This window comes from Ruditapes philippinarum, unplaced genomic scaffold, assembly GCF_026571515.1.
Source record: "Ruditapes philippinarum isolate M1 unplaced genomic scaffold, ASM2657151v2 ctg7864_1_1_1_1, whole genome shotgun sequence".
NCBI classification, from domain to species: domain Eukaryota; kingdom Metazoa; phylum Mollusca; class Bivalvia; order Venerida; family Veneridae; genus Ruditapes; species Ruditapes philippinarum.
The window spans coordinates 62,969-80,924 of NW_026852464.1; the positions used below are offsets into that span (position 1 = coordinate 62,969).

General features: G+C 31.6%; 2 protein-coding genes across 6 annotated transcripts in view; one reads left to right on the forward strand and one right to left on the reverse strand.

The window, feature by feature from the left end:
* Nucleotides 1-11,510, reverse strand: part of LOC132713495 (E3 ubiquitin-protein ligase RBBP6-like) — a 30,727-nt gene extending 19,217 nt beyond the window's left edge. Inside the window, exon 1 of one of the 4 annotated variants that reach the window (XM_060696145.1) lies at nt 11,257-11,510. The gene's annotated coding sequence lies outside the window, so the exon portion shown is untranslated. Of the gene's footprint in view, nt 1-8,338; nt 8,490-9,159; nt 9,668-11,236 lie in introns of those variants that run through there. The other 3 variants (XM_060696126.1, XM_060696153.1, XM_060696134.1) reach the window with 3 other exon arrangements.
* Nucleotides 1-17,237, forward strand: part of LOC132713517 (set1/Ash2 histone methyltransferase complex subunit ASH2-like) — a 72,386-nt gene extending 55,149 nt beyond the window's left edge. For both annotated transcript variants that reach the window (XM_060696168.1, XM_060696161.1), the window contains exons 14-17: nt 13,909-14,001; nt 14,517-14,615; nt 15,645-15,707; nt 16,662-17,237. In XM_060696168.1, the coding sequence (XP_060552151.1) occupies nt 13,909-14,001; nt 14,517-14,615; nt 15,645-15,707; nt 16,662-16,760 (354 nt within the window). In that variant the 3' untranslated portion in view covers nt 16,761-17,237. The remainder of the gene's footprint in view (nt 1-13,908; nt 14,002-14,516; nt 14,616-15,644; nt 15,708-16,661) is intronic.
* Nucleotides 17,238-17,956: the final 719 nt, after the last annotated feature.

The window sequence follows — 17,956 nt, forward strand, 5'->3', positions numbered from 1 at the left end:
GAACTTTGACCTCTATGTGTGACCTTGACCTTGGCCGAAAGGACCTGATTCTTGCGCGCGACACTCCGTCTCACAATGGTGAACATTTGTGTCAAGTATTATTGAAATCCCTCTATACATGTGGAAGTTTTACTCCGGACAAGTGTTTTTCAATGAGCTCTAAGTGTGACCTTGACCTTTGACCTAGAGACCTGGTTCATGAGCGCGACACTGCTCCTCATAGTGGTGAACATTTCTATGAAGTTTCATTAAAATCCCTCCATACATGTAGGAGATATGCTCCGGACAAAATCTGGATATTTCATCATCTTTAGTGACCTTGACCTTGTATATATTGACCTAAATTATATGTATCACAGCCATAGTCTTGATAATGACCATTTGTGTTACAATCCCTCTATAAATGATGACTAAATGGTCCATATACACATCTTCATATTTTTATCTGAACTTTGACCTCTATGTGTGACCTTGACCTTGGCCGGAAGGACCTGAATCTTGCGCGCGACACTCCGCCTCACAATGGTGAACATTTGTGCCAAGTAATATTGAAATCCCTCTATACATGTGGAAGTTTTGCTCCGGACAAGCATTTTTCAATGAGCTCTAAGTGTGACCTTGACCTTTGACCTAGAGACCTGGTTCATGTGCGCGACACTGCTCCTCATAGTGGTGAACATTTCTATGAAGTTTCATTAAAATCCCTCCATACATGTAGGAGATATGCTCCGGACAAAATTGGACGCCGCCCGACCGCCCGCCCGGCAGGGGCGTTCCCATAATACGTCCCGTTTTTCAAACGGGCGTATAAAAAGAAAGAAAATAAAAAACTATTTTAATGAAGTTATTGTAAATATTTTTAACCCAACATAACAACATTATAATATTAATTGTTATCTTGATATATTAAAAAAAAGAAAAAAGAAAATAAAAACAGTATATACCTATGTGATCTAACATTCCAACTGTACTATGAATATATTATTTGCTAATTCATTATTCAAATTTCCACCATAGCTATCTGATAAATCTTCCAATTGCTAATTCCCATAAAGATATCTCCTTTAAGTCAAGCTGATAAAAAAATGTGGTTATTTAAGGCTGTATAGAAATAATTTATGCACAGGTTGGTTGACTTTTGATAATAACACTTTTCTCATATTTATATGAGTAGTAAGTAGTTTTCTTTATAAAATTCATTGAAAGTTTTACATGTTCATTATAATATTATAATATTGAAATTAAGGTAAGTATGTAGAAAATACAAAAGGTGGGGGTGGGGGGGGGGCACTTTGGACTTTTTTTTATTGTAATTTAGTATAGGCATAATTGTTTTGTCAAGGTTTTAAAAAGTCTTTTACTCTCAATAATAAATTTACTTTAAACAACTCTCAATATATTCATTCATTACGGTGTGAATTGCAATGTTGTGGTCAATGTACACCATTCTTCGGGAAAATGAAACTGTTCTTTATCAATGGGTGCTGTCTCAGACTTACCTTGTTGTGATTTAATTGTTTGTATGGGAAAACAAAAAATAATAAGGAAACTTTATATTAATGGAAAAATAAAGTATGTACCTGTATTAACAGTATTCCAGTGTGTGATGATTCAGAAGTGATCATTAGCACAGGTTTGACTGTACAAGTATACAGGGTAATTAATGCCATGTCTATTTGTCATTCCCTCACATATTGTTATGTATGTAGATTGTATGTAGCAAACATAACATCAGGTAGGTATGCATGGAGAAACCAAAATACCAAGATATTGTTTTAATACAATGAACAAATTGATGGTGACATTAATGCTCTACCTATGTCACCAGTATCACGCCAGGCAGCCCAATACATTCATATAGTCTGACCAGAATCTATAATGTTGCTTAGTTTTAACATTTACTATCAAAATCCTTTATTAAACTAACAGTGGATAGTTGCAAACCCAAATGAGGATGTAAAAAAATTATTTGAAATAAAATATAAACCCTTTTGCTTAATTGCTTAAATGGTCTTGTCTGAATAATGGCTCTTCCCCAGTCTGCTAGACTTGTCTGAATAATGGCTCTTCCCCAGTCTGCTAGACTTGTCTGAATAATGGCTCTTCCCCCAGTCTGCTAGACTTGTCTGAATAATGACTATGATCTATTGTGCTTATTTTTTAAGTTTCCACACATTGTTAGTTTTTTGGATATCAGGATGAAAAATTGAAGTTGGCCATCCATCAGCATAGAGCTAGATCCAACTACACTGTTCATATGCAGCATGGCCAGAGGTGACTGCTCTATATTAGTGACGAAAGACCATCAACATTTGGTTCAAGCAGATCTTCGAGGTATAAATACAATAATGCATTAACAAGTTCAGTTATTAGATTCCAGGGAGATATTTTCTGCTGGAATTCAGGTGAATCATCGTCACATTGATTTATCAATTGTGCATGTAAATGCATGGCCAACATGTATATAGCTAGCTAGCTGGCTCATCACATGGTCAGAGTTCAATGTCTAGACATTTATATACTGTTACATTAAACCTGTCACACCTTTTCCCTTTGCTGGTCCGTGATGTTTAAACAGTGGTGATTAATACCGGGAATGATGTTAGTGACTTATAAAACGTGTATTGTGGTCCGATTGTCAGTAAAGTAGGAAGTTGGTCATCTGTCAGTAATAGAATGTTAAAATTATTACCATGTTAGGATATTAGTTTGTAATTTATGATTGTCTTTACCTATTTGCCCTTTATGGTGTTAATTTTTCATGGAAGTGTGGAAGAGATTTCTATTCAGTATAGTTTGCAGAGATGTGCAGACTTATTCACAGGGGGATCTCTCGATTTTTTTCTTTACCTTTCTATATTAGTATATATATTATATAGAGGGTTTTAACAGTCAAAAGAACCCCCTGTGGAATTAGTTAACCTTTAGTCTGCTGTTGGCAACTGAACCCATGCAATCAGTGCAGACCAAGATCAGCAAGCACATCAGTGCTGCCCATCTAGTCATGGTCTGCACTTTTCCCTTTTCAGTCAGTACATTACTAGAAATTTTCTCTAAAAATGACAAATTGTTTTGTCAAGATTGAAAAGATGGGCAAGTCCATTTATAATATTTGGCACGGTTTGGGTAAGTCTATATAAACTGAGGGCATAGGCCTAACACTGTCACTGCTGAAATGTGATAAGGTTCATTGTACTTTGTAGTTTGAAATACAAAATATCATATGATATCATATATATATATATATAATTATGCAATATTTTCATACATCAAACAAATTCCTTACATTTTCCAGTCTCATAATTATTATATTGTAAGTGTCTTATTTCAGTGCTTGCCGGTTTTATTAAGACAAATATTTTAAAACAAGGACCATATTGTTTTATATGGAGATTGAAAGAAGCTATTATATAGACTGCATTAATATTTCAGTTTTGCAATGAGAAAAAAAAATGTTTTGCAGTAAAAGATGATTTCTCAATGTAAAATCTCTTTCGGATGAGTCATACTGTGAACGATAACAATAGGGCTTTATATTTCGATTTGATATCTTTGTTAATTTCTTCCTGTTATTAGGTCAATAAAAACATATTTATGGTGTTTTATGATAAATATTTTAACACACAAAAAAACTCTTTTAATTTACCTTTGCAAACATTGTTGAGATATGTAAATTTTACATGTGGTTATTCATATCAAAAGAGTGTTTTGATTGTACAAAAAAAATAATTTGATTTTTTTATGAATGAAATAAAACTTGTTATTTTATGCCTAATTTCCCTATGATTTTAGAGAATTACAAGGGCATAATTATAGTGTAAGGGTATAGGAATGCTAAGACAATTTTCATTATTCAGTGTGAAATCATGTGATTTAATTGACCTTATCAAGCCCTTAACTTGCCAGAAACGAATGAACGAACGTTATCAGCCTTGGACACAAAAATAGAGCCTGAGTCTTGCAGTCTAGCCCAAGTCTATACTGTTGGTAGCTTTTTTTTGTTTTTTTTTTATGCAATCTTTAAATGGACTGTTTTAAATCTTAAATAAGGGCAAATGTATTTATACACAAATTCAGCAGGTGAAGGGCTAGATGCCTTCAAACAAAAAGAGCCTGATCAATCTGAATGTCTGTGTTGTATGACCAGTCACTACACTGCTGGCTACTTAGTTTTATAATAAAATATTGAAATTATGGACATTCAAAAATCAAAATTTTGTGAGTCCATAAAGTTCACTGAAGGTTAAAGGTTATAATTATAGCCAGCCTATCCCAAATATTATGAGTTATGTCCTCTGTTTTCAAATGTGACAAATTGACAGGTCGTTTGTACAACAAATTATGACAAGAAATGACTTAGTTGCCATATAATCAGTCATTTGCACATTTTGGTGTGACTAAGTAAACAATTTTATCAATTTCATCTTTTATCTCTGGAAAAGTATGAAATATAATATAGTTTATAGTTTTTATGTGGAATGAGGATAGTTTACAATTTCATATTGGTAGATTTGACATCTCTGTTATATCATACTTGAGACCTACCTCACCCAGCCCCCCCCCTACACATCAAGTTACACTGTCAATGTTTGACAGGTCTTAAATTTCTCCTTAACATGTTTTATCAACACCATGTAACTGCCTCCAAGCAACTTGAATAATTATATGAATAATTATATAGTTTCAAGTTTTTATATATAGGTAAAGGAATAATAAATGAAAAAAATACTCAATATTTATAATATAACAAGTTATCTATATATTTGCACACATGTAAAATGAAAACACAATGTTAATCAAGGACAAATCATGTTCTGAACATAACACCAATCAACTTGTAAATCACAAGTATACCAAAAATCAGCATGAAACTCGATAAGAACCTATCTAAACCCAAATCAAACTAATTCTTAACCCCAAAAAGAAACCAACTTCCAAACCTGAAAAAAAGCTGCTCTATTGGAAACAGTTTCTATCAAATAATGAATCAATTTTATTTGTTAAAACAAAATGAAATTTGAAACTGAGTAGCAAAACAGTCATATTCTAAACTAAAGACAAACAAATTTTAAAATCTGAGACACACCGAAGCTCAACCTTTTGTAGAGAAATAAAATTCCAAACCAAAATCAAAAAAGATTCAAAATCGGAAACAAATGAAACTGAAAACCAGAATCAAACACAATTTGAAATGCAAATCAGTGCTAAAACCGAAAATGAACCAGTGTAGCTGCAGTAAATATTTGCAAGTTCTTCATTATAAGCAACATGTGTTTTTGAAATAAGCATGATGTGGAAACAATGAAAGAACTTTAAAAACATTAAATGAGAAATTTCATTGGACAAAAACCAGTAAAAGAAGACTTCAGAAATGTTTATTTTGACTGTTAATATAATAAAATTCAAGAGGGATTTACGAACAAGAAAAGTTGCAGACTTTATATTTGTAACACACTTTAGTAATTTGCTGACTGTTTTTGTGGTATTATAATTCAAAAGAATTTTAATTTGAGAAGAAAAGACGCTACTTTTGTCAAAAACGATTGTTTGAAACTGATTTCAATAATTTTGGAAAAGGTTTTTTCACATAGCTATTATTATCAATGAAAAAAGGAAGTTTTAAAACTCTGTTTGCATTTTTTAGCTGATTATAGATAAAGGAATTATAGAAAGAAAAGAAAAAATCACACAAAAAAAACTGGGATTGTTTTGGACATGTTGAAGCATAGTCTGTTGTATAAGTAAAAAAATACTCTCCTATTTTAATCCTTGCCACTCTAAATATCTTAAATGGATTTGTCCATCTTTCAATCTGGGCATAACCATTTGTCATTTTGGGGGGAAATTTTCAATCTAAATACTGACTGAATAGCAAAAAGTGCAAACAGTACAGGCTGGTCTTGGTTTGTAAGTGTAACATGTGAAGTTAAACAACAACAGAGACTTGCACTAGATAATGGTCTATCATAATCTAGTAATTTTATATGCAACCAGTATAAAGTAAAGCCAAACTCATCACTGGTAGGTGCTCAACCTCTAGTAAGGTATTTTCATATGTTTAAAGGAACTCCACTGAGGCCCAAAAGCCTAAAAACATGAAATTTGAATTTCTTTCTTGGGCACTCGGAACAGAAAAATATTCAAGAGATAATTTATTATGAAACATACTCAGAAATAAATTGAAAATCGAATTTGTGTACTATTTTATTGATCTTTCAACTATTGACTGTTCAATGGTTATTGCAAGACATGAACATGTTAATCCATTAAGTGCTTTTGACAGTGTTTCATTATTTAAGTGCTTTTGACAGTGTTTCATTATTTTGGAGCTATGTAAAAGTGCATTTTTCATGAAACATGCTTAGCCATTTCCTCAATATAAAGTATGCTAATCTGAGGACCATTAAGAATAAGGCCATGCAGTAGTGCACTTTGTTGGTTTCAGAAAATATCATTAATTATTATTATTTTGTCTAAATGTTTTGCTTATTTACTGAGGAATGATAAAAAATATTTTTTGGCATGTTGTTTATTCTTGAATCTTTCAAATATTTGCCAATTGAAGGGAGAAAATGTAATAAATCTGTTATTTCCATTAAACTTTTTCTGAACCGAAAATCCAATGTATGAAAAACATCGAAAATTGGGAATTTACCAGTTGTTTACATGGTTTCCATAGAGATGGAAAATATGTAAGTTAATGTGAAGATGTACCATTTGTTTATCTGAGCGTTATCATGGCCTGATCAGATGTAAGTAAACAGAAAATGAAACAAATGATGATTTGTCTGTCATAGCTCCTTATCTACATAAATATTTTAAATATAAGTGTGATGAACAAGCAGGGGGTGTGTACGGTAGCTGATATAGCCAGTACAGTAGTTCCTATAATAGAAGAACCATTTGCATAAATGTGTTATAGTATACTTTGTTTAGTATATTACTAAGCTTTCATATATCTGAAAACATTCGAAAGGGTAATAAATAGTTACTGGATGAGTTTTCCTGCATTCTATGCCACATTATATTTTTTTCAGTAAATATTTGTCACCCTCGTACCTTAATTTCGGACCCATAACTCTGGTATTAATTTTGCACTGAATTATTCCCCCTTGAATTTACATGAGAACAAATAAAACTATGGAACTGCACCAAGGGCTTAATTTAATGGGTGACTTCCATATCCCTAGACCACACTTGGGATGAGTTAGTCAATTTTATACTCATTGGATGCATAATGTTTGTTTGTTTGGGTTTCATGGCAACAGGATGTTAGTTTGAAAGTGTCAAATATAGATGGATGTTGGTCTGAATTATTGTAATATTAGGCAACATTTGGTTAGTTTGCATTTATGGTATATAGTTTACTAAGGTTTTGATATGTTTGATTAGTTTATAAGAATTCATTTTAGTTTGATTGTGTTGGAAGCTATAATAAGCTTATTGAAACACTCTCAATTCCATTCCTGGAACCAACCAGTTCTAAGCAATGAGTGTTTAGTTTCTTGCTCAAGGAAACAACAGCTTGGGGTTTGAACCAACATGGCCAGCAATCCTTAGATCACTTGATCACTTGTCCGACGTGCTAACCACTCAGCCACGCCGCCACTGTTTATAATATTTGTAATATGTTTGAATGCAACATGTCCTTGTACATATCTGCTTATCATTAAAGGCAGGTGCAAATTTTATGGTTAGTCATGACCATCAGTGTTTTTTTTTTCTTTTTAACTTCGTAATAAGTTCTAAGCTACAGTGTTTTATTTTGCTTCTTCAAAAATCTTACTCGGCCACAAATAATGGATTTAGATCATTTTTGCCATGTGGGGCTACAAATTTATGCTAACTTTATTAAATGTAACCTCATTATTCAAGTAAAGTAAGATTTTTTTTTAAAGTTGAAATGTATCAAATACAGTAGTCATTATAAACTTAAAGTGAAGTGTAGGCACAATTATGAATCAATTGTTTTATTACTTATCATATTACCATCAAATTGATAATTTACCCAATTTACTAATTGATTTTCTTATCTTTAGCATGTATCCTTTTTGATCTCTTTATTCACGTCCTGTATTCCCTGATGAATAATATCCTGTAATTCGTCTCTCTACTTTTATTGAGCACAATTTTAACTTTGATGATTCCACACCTACTAAGATGTATCTGGCCACATGATGGCTTTTATAATCTGATAATCCTATGTACCCCACCCATTTACAGGTAACATATTATACAGCATTTCTGTATGCAGATTTCTCAAATATTTGTATATTTCAAAATCATTAAAGAATTTTTTTTTTTCAAGTACTGATTAATTAAAGATAGACATACATACCTCTAAATCCAAACACAAATGAAATAATACATTATTAAATTTAATACATGCAACCATTCATTTTTCTATAAGATTAAAGTACAGTAACTTTAACATAACGAGAAGAACGTTTTTTATTAATCCCCCATTATCTTACGGCATGAGTGTATAACCACAAGTATGTTTTTATTTAAAACTATTGGAAAGTATGAATCATGAGCTAGTGCTATTTATAGCTCTAGCTATTCCGCACAGCTGTGTCATGTGTATCGGAATTTCCTGTTAAAGGGACTTATCCATAGTATTTTTTCAATATTATCTTGTAACGCAGAAGTCCTAGAAACGTATCAAGAGAAATTTCAGCGTCAATTTTGATTTAATTGTTTTCTGTCATTTTTAAGAAACAATGCTTTCTTAAGAAACAATATATTATTAAATCTACATAATTAAAGTTATAAATTTTTCCTAGTTTGCTGACTTCCCCAAAAACTAGTAAGTTTTCTTGCAAAATCTTGTTTCTTCTCAGAAAAGTTACAGATATGATAACATATCTCCTCAACATTTTGTGGTTTAGGAGTATCCTTTTAAGTTAAATTAAGTTTGCGAACAAATATTTTTTTAAAAATTTTGTCCAATTTCAGTATTATTCTTAACATTTGATAACAGGATGAACAGTAAATGTTGCTTTGTATTTAATTATGTAAATTTAATACTCTAATTACCTATTCGGAAAAAAACAGTCAAGGTTAAATCCGTATATGCTGCAAGGTAATTTGACAGGTGGAAATTTAAATACTGTCATTTCTAACCACAAAATTTTTACTTTGATAATATATAAGTACCTTTAATAGAAGTTTCATATCCGCAGCGAGTTAAGTAGCGTATTGCATGTTTATACATTGTTATATCCGTACTGAACGTCTTTACTATTTTATCGAATACTTTCACGGTTTAATACCCTCTTTTCTTTTCGGTCAAAGCACATTTTCAATTATTGTTTTGTGGCTGAAAATGCATTTCCTTTGTATAACAGTTAACAAACATCCAATAGGAGAGAAAACCAGGCTATTAAGATCCGTCTGTGTACTGAATGACCTTTTGTGTTAGCCATTTAGTGAACTAGCAGTTAATTAGGTATGTCAAATGATCTAAAAGATCTGCTGGTGTCAGATAGCCAGGGGCCAGCTTTGCCTGACATGTACTATAAAACCAATACACAATTCAACATAGTTATATCCTCCGATATTTATAAATATTTTACTTCATTTAGCCCTAAGCTGATTATGTTTTGTATCCAATTTCAAAAACAGTTACACAATTTAATATAAACACAATTAAAATAATCTTGAGACTCAGACCATTTCTCACACTGGTCAAACTGATCTATAAGCTAGATACTAGAAGACAGTGCATGTTTTAAATGTAAACATTCAACTGTTGTTCATTTATCTAAAGACACTTGTCAAAATATTTATTTTTTACCAGCTGAAATTGTATTCACACTGTTTTGTTAAATAAAGTACTGTTCTTTTGATGTCCACTTTATATACACTGATCAGTAGTCAAAACGCTTTCTGCTTAACAAAGAAATCTATACTGTTAGAACAAATATTTACCTGAAAATTCCACCTAGTAAAACAATCCTGAAGAAACAATGGAATATCCCTGAAATATTTACATTTTCCTATTTTAAATCCACTATTTACTGTATATTATATTTCTGTTCTTCTATAAAAATTACTCCTGGCTGGGTGAAAATAAACACAATTCACACACATCAGCAAATGTTGTTATACTGCAATATTTATCCAGTCTTTAGTCTCTAATTGATTTATTCCAATTAATGGATGCTTTTACAAGATGATCAGCTGCCTTTTGTGTAGATTTACACTGGAGAGATCATCCATGCATGATTCACCATCACAGACATGTGTAGTGTATCGATTAAACAGTGTATTGATTTCAGACAAACTGCCTGTAGTTTAAAATGGCAGTATTGCCATGCAAATGGTGTTGAAGCTGAATATCAGTACAAAATTTATTTGTTTGTATCATTTACAGAGGATTAAAGGCAGAAGTGATTTGATGCGTTGTATTTTCTGAATACAATGTATTGATTGTTTTGTATTTTTCATGTCAATAAATAGTTCTTTCAATTAGAGCTTTTGTTATTTAATATGTCCTTTTTTCAAATGATTTTTGTAAAAAAACAGAATTACATTTATTTAACGGAATTCATTAATGATTATAATAACAAATAAGGAAGATTAATTTTGATAACAGCTACCTTCATTTCATAAACTAATTCCCGCCATCGTTTGACACCATTGTTTGGATAAAAATGACAAAAATTCAATTTAATTCAAGTACAAATAATTTTGAAAATAGTAGAGTTGTCTCCCATACAAATCTTAAATCATTCCATTATAACAGGTACGTATATTAACGTTAATATACATACCTGATTATAAGTTTCAAGTATTTATGATTGTTCACTCTTTATAATTGCTCACTTTTTTTAATTTTAATTTCTTGGAATTTACGGGCAACTAATTAAAAAAAAAATATCCAATATAAGATGCTTATTTGAAATTAAATGTACAACTTAAGTATAATTTTGTATGTATTTGTGGGTATAAAAAATGAGATTAGTAGGTTTCAAATAAAAATTAATGATTTTATGAAACTAATGTTTTCCCATGTCTTTTTTCTAGAAAATCACATATATCCTCAAAGAATTTAAATTGCACCAATTCACACTAGTAATTTAACCCAATCACACTGAATTAAACCAATTACACTGATTTAAACCAATACCACAATTATTTACACAAATACATCTGAAATAACAGTAAAGACATCCCTAGAACAGAGATATATCAGCTGGGAAAACATTATATATACATGGCAACATCTTACCTCACTCTAAATGCTTTTACCTTCTGTTTTCTACACAAATAAATCCATTTCTTGTTGTTTTTTCCCCTATGTTAAAGTAAAACAGGTGGAAAAACAATTAAGTTGTGTTTTGCGTGTAATAAGTTATCACAGTAATAAAGATTGGCATATATTTCACACAACGGTTACACTGTGGATTGATAACACTATTATACTCACTACCTGTTGAAAATACAAAATGTATTCCCATGCATGCATACTGAACAACAGTGTATTACAGTGTATGTACATACATAACCTACAAGATTTGTGGTAAAACTTTCCTGTTGCCCCTGTAAAGTGGTATTTTCCTAAATCTAGGTGGTTGGTATAAAATTAATTGGTTCATGTGTTTTACAGATATATTCATGATGAGCTAGGTAGATAAAAAAATTGTTTGGTTTATGTTTGATGTATGTGTATTAAGTTTTTTTTTTGTATCAAAAATGATAAAAAACTTCTCATGAACTTCGGTTTAAGGTGAATTGTGAAAAACTGTTAAGTTTATTTTTGTGCATTGCCTGGCCTTTTTTAAATCACAAAGTTGCATGCATACTTAGATAAAAGCAGAAAAAGAAGTTCATATTGCTGTTAAATAAAACAACATTTTTCTGCTGTAAGCGATACAGGAAAAATATATTTTAATACAAAATATAAAAGATAAACCCATTTTAGGTGTTGACTTGCCTAATCTACACAGAAATTCAGGCAAATACCAAATTCAAAAATAGTTTCATCAATATATAAATTTGTTCTGAAGCAGGTTAAAGATACCATCTTAACTATTATTTAAGATGCATAATTTTAGTATTCTGGAATTTCGAAATACTTATTATTACAAATACAGTATCAAACTCGAAGAAAATTCGAAATAAGAGGAAAAGCAATAAAACAGACTGCATGGACGTGTACACAGGCCATGCTATATTATACTGATTATATATCGTCACCTTTGTGCATTAACAGGTTAGCTGCTATTTAAATTTAATAGGAATTAAAATTGTAACTGCACTTACATGACGATATGCATGTTATTATCAGTAGTATCATTCTAAGAGTTTATTGTATAAGTCAAGTGATTGGAGATTCAGATGTGGAAGTTCATGTATATGTTGATGAAGTATGAAGCAATGTTGAGTTCATATTGTTGGTATTTAAAGTGGTGATATCCTAGCTACTATAAGGCATATAGTAATAAAACTGTTTGGTTTATAAGTGTGTGTAATTTTTTTTTAAATTTATCAAATCAGTCTTTATTAAATATTTGTTCTTTACAAAGTACTAAAAGATTGCCTTTTCTTGCATATCAGACAGGATTATCTACCGTTTACACCTGTGCTAGAAAAACCTGTCTTACACCCCCCATGTAAGACAAGCCGCAAGCTTTAAATGACGTCATTGCTGCGCGTCTTTTATGAATGAATTGCGTTCTTAGGATGACGTCATTTTATCGTTATGAATGAAGTTGTAAGTTCATACGCTTCTATATGAAAAAGATGATAATGAGAATATCAGTTTTCGTAATTTCTGTTCTGAAAAAAATTGATATGTAATATGCAAGAAAAAGAATCAAACACCGGCTGTCGGTACAGACAGGAATATCTAGCTCTCGGGGTAACTGTCTAGCGGAAACTCGGCAGTGCCTCGTTACCGCCGTAAACAGTTACCCTCGAGCTAGATATTCCGGTCTTTACTGGCAGCCAGTGTAAGATTCTTATATTCTTCCATTTCAGTCTTAAATAAGTAATTTTCATGACAGAAAGTACTAATTTAAAAATATTGTTTGTGTTTTCTTCTCTTTTCTCTCTCTAATCTATTTGTACAAGGTTGATTTGTTTATAGATAAGCAATATATAAATGTTGTTTAACACACTCTTCTCACTATATAAAATGTTTAAAAGTGCACACTCATGGTCTGTTTGCAAGCCTTTCCTCGTAAATCAAACTTTTATCATTTGATCGACACTGAAATAAACACACTTGAACGAGCAGATATCACATGTTTTCACTAATTGAAATCGCGTTTTATGATGCAAAAAACTTTAGACATATTGATAGGAAACTAAAAATTATAAGTTATTTATGTGATATCTTGTCATATTGGTACATTAATATAAAGGGAAGTAACTCATATTCTTAAAATCAGAATTCATTAATTTGGGTGATGTGTTTTAGGATATATTCTCAATATGCAAAAAGTCATGAAAAATATTTCTTCTTAACTTGTTTGCATGGTATTCATATATTGAACAGATTATAAATAAAATGTAGGGAAAACTTTTATTTCAACCTCATTAATTGACTGTATTGAGGTTATCTAAAAATAGTTATTTAAAATGCAGCAAGCGAAAAGCCAGGTTTAAGAACCACAAGGATAGTTTTTGAATATATTCATCATGTAGGTAATCTAATTTTCGTTTGGAGATTCTGCCCCAATACAATTGAAATGTGTTCTTCCAGTTTGTGATTGATAAGTTTTTAGTGCAGGGTATATGACCTAAGTTACCCTATATCTGGCATTGCACTTCAACACCAAAATTGCAGGGCATATTAATAATGTCCATCTTTCAGTGTGGAGATTTTACCATCTTACTGTCCTCATAGGTATGTTATGAGTGAAAAGACTAATGTGAATGTTTGTTGTATATTTTTAGCCATTGGTCAAGTTCAAGAATCACCTTTATTATGAGGAAAAAGACCATCTATCTGAAGCTGAAAGGAATCTGAAGACTTTATCTGGCAGTAAGGTTAGAATGTTCAATCTTTTACATAGTTCTTAAATTATGCTGTTTATCAAAAGCTGTCTGAAAGACAGGGCGCTTGACTATTCTCAGTGCTTGACAGTCAGAAAACGGGCATAACTTTGTATACAAGTAGCTCATAATTATAGGGCCTGTGCCAATCATATTAGACAAAGCAGAGAACAAGACTTAGTGTCTGAAGTTTCAACCCATTCTTTTCAGTAGTTTTGGAGATACCAACTAGCATGCAAAATCTTGACCAAAGTGGGACAGCGAATCTGACGCTTTCATAAGTACTGTAGCTCTCCCTATTCTTTAAATAGCCAAGCTAAAAATTAACACAGATGGTGTATATTACTTCAAAAGAATATGAGTTGGATCCTACAAGTCTGTTTTATTAAGGAAAGCATTTAAAAGCCATAAAACTAGTTTCTTGCATTACTAAAATATTTGTTCATTTTACTTTTATTTCTTGTAGTTGATTATTTGTGGACCATTACATGTAATATTTTATTTTGTAGATTGGTTTTTATCTGAATGGAAAGTTTCAAGGTGTAGCGTTTGAGGATATATTTGACGGAACATACTACCCAGCAATCTCACTGTACAAAAATGCCAAGGTAAGTTCTGTAGTTGATTCTACTGCAGCCATATTTCCTGGCAGTTAATTTTACTTTCATACATGAATCCTGCCTATACATAATATGTTGTTGAATAAAAGTTAAAAGGTGATAACAATATATTAGTCAGTTGAAAATCACTGAATTGTTAACATGTTATTGAAGATTTTACTGACAACTGACAATTTCAAATCTAGAGCAGGGTATGAGTTAATTTATGCATAAAATATCAACAATGAAATATTATTCTGCATTATTTAGAAGTTTTCCAATACCATTTGCATAACCTCTGTGAAACGTCCTTTGAAATATCCTATAGCTGACAGATGCACCGTGATTAAAGGCAGTGTCAGTGATCCTGTCAGTATACATAATTCAACTGCAGCCAAGCTGTTTAATGCAAGTGATGATAATTGAAAAAACTTAATGCTGTCAATATAGAACCAGGCCTCAAGGTTTTAAAATTTATTTTGATTTTTGTCGCATCTCTTCTCAGGATTTTCATTGGTCAATGCACATTCTATGCTGGTTTGTGACCAATCAGATACCTGTATTTGAAAAGTTTGAGCTTAGAATACATTGTAATACGTTATAACCTTGGATCCAAGGGAAGTTACTGTGTCATGCTGTCTGTACAGATTGTTTAATGCTTGCTGCTACATGTTTAGTATTTTACTCCTGAAATTCCTTGCCCTGAATTACAATAAGACCATTTTAAAGCAGGAGAAGTCCATTATTTAAATTCAGTAGGGAATTAGTAAACATTGACTATTGATGCCCAAAACAATCAAAGATTGGGCAATATTCATTGTGAGAGGTCAATGCAATGTTAATTTAAACAATAAAACTATACAAACATTTAGATTATTCTGTCTGTTACATGTGTATTTATTTCATAGGTTAGTACACAGTGTATTCTGGGTAATTACATATTACAAAATGTCTGGGCTGGTATTGTGAAGAAAAGATCATTACAAATTTGAATATAATGATATGTTTAGATCAATGAAGTTATCCATTTTGTTTCAGGTGACTTTGAACTTTGGTCCAACATTTAAATACACTCCGGATAAAATACAAGAGTACCAGCCTGTAAGTGTACTAATTGTTATCATTTTAATTGCCGCTGTTAAATTGTATAAATTAGTTTCATTTGAAAACTTCAGTGACCACTGTTGCATAATAGTCAGACGGGATATGATAATTATTGACTATAATCTGGTTAAGTTAACGCCCATTGCTTTTGTTAAGTCTTTAGTATCTCAATTTAAAACGCAACAGCTCGAAATTTTGTCATTGAATTGAGACAAATTCATGAGTCATAGTCCCAATGTGTCAAGTTTTTTACGCAATTCCCTCAAACTTGCACTCACTGAAGTTCTACTGTGTAAGAGAAATAGTGAAATAATTTTTATACTTAACTCTTCAAATGCTTATTTTAGTCCTCTGCCACCAGTATAGAGATAGACTAGCCAGAGTATTTATCCAGTCTGATTAGAGTATACACATATAAATACTGCTATCCACACTGTTATAAATTTTTAGGCTGCAATCCCGAAAACTTACTATTGGCAGTTCCAAATCTAAGGCAGGGTATATATAAATGCTTAAAATATCAACAATGAACTTATGTGCACCACCCAGTTAGCTCAAATGGTAGTGTTTGGACTGTGAATCAGGTGACCTGGGTTTAATTCTCAGATGTTGTGTTTTGTGATCGATAGTGCAATCTTTTGAATGGTCATTTCAATGAACCTTTGCTCTGGCATGTACAGAAGCAGTTTCTTGCAAAAGTGAAATCATCTAGTACTGGGAACCTGCTTGACAGCTTACCCAGGAATGGTAATGTGTGATGGCCAAAACTCTGTTCTGGCGAATTCAATGTAGCTAAGCTTGCTGCCAAGATCCCCGGATGATAAACTACAATCAACCATCACCAATGAACTTTTGTTCTGCTTTTAGAAAAGGCAATATTTTGACATGTTACCATTTGTCAATTCTAGGATTTGTTGTTCGAGTGAATAATTTATGTATTTTATATTTCAGATGTCAGAGACGGCTATGTTATCAATGGTTGAGAACACATTATCTGACATGCTGTTCCACGTAGAAAATGAAGGAAAACTGCCAGACTTCCAAAATTAACTGACCAGTTGATAGAGCACATTTTGAAAAATAGGAACATGCAACAGAAAATTAATTATGGTGGTATATGTACCAGTATACATTTGAAAATAGAGAATTCTAGTGTATATACATGTACTAAAGGGAATTGAAATAAATGATAGCATAAATATATGGATTATATCGAATATTTATATCAATGCTGCAAACTCCTGATAAACGAGACTGAAAAATTAAAACATTAAGTGACATCAGACATTCATAGTGTGGTTGCAAGCTCATAATGAATAAGAGTAAAAACTGATCATTTAGATGACAAATGTTTAGTGTGTCTTCAAGCTCCTTAATGAATGAGAATGGGAAAAAAAGCATGGAGATGCCATCAGATGTTGAGTGGAGTTGCAAGCTCTGATAAATTTGACTAAAAACTAAATATAGATGCCAGCAGTTATCTTAAGCACAACAGAAAGCTTCTGATAAATGAGACTGAGAAAGAAACAGATTATGGAGGAAAATAATGCCAAGGGAAAAATGACAGAATAATAATTTGTCATGCAACAAATCTGTTCCCTGATTTCTGTGAATTTGCTATATCAATTTATGTCTATGTTTTGTACATCTGTATATTGTAAGAGTTCTACAGACATTTTCTTCATTGTTTGATAGTAGATTGAATTTGTTTTCTTTTATCATCTTGATCAAATGAAGCAGGTTTGGATCAAATTTTGATTTTTAACTGAATTAAGAATATGATTTGTTTTTGTTGGACAATATATTTCAAAAAAGAATTATTGAATTTAATTTAAAATGTTTTTGTCACTGTCAAATGTTATTGATAAATTAGAATCAAAAATAAAACTTATCAGCTGTATACATACATTGTTTTGTTTATGACAGAGGTTATGGAATGTTATACATGAATGCCTTTCAATTATGATATAATGATAGTATATGTTGCAAAAGAATTGGTTAGATACCGCATTTGTTCTAAAATGATTTCACTTAATATAATGACCCCACTACCGGGGGTTTGTCTATCCATGATGCTGTTAAACCCAAGATTGACATTACAGTGGAATATGGACATCCCCTTAATAGATGTTTTCTTTAATTAGCACATTTCTAGTTTATGATTGAATTTCTACTTTTAGATAATGTTTATCTAGAGTTGCATTACTTCATTCTATTGTAACGTTAGATTGCATATTAACAAAGTT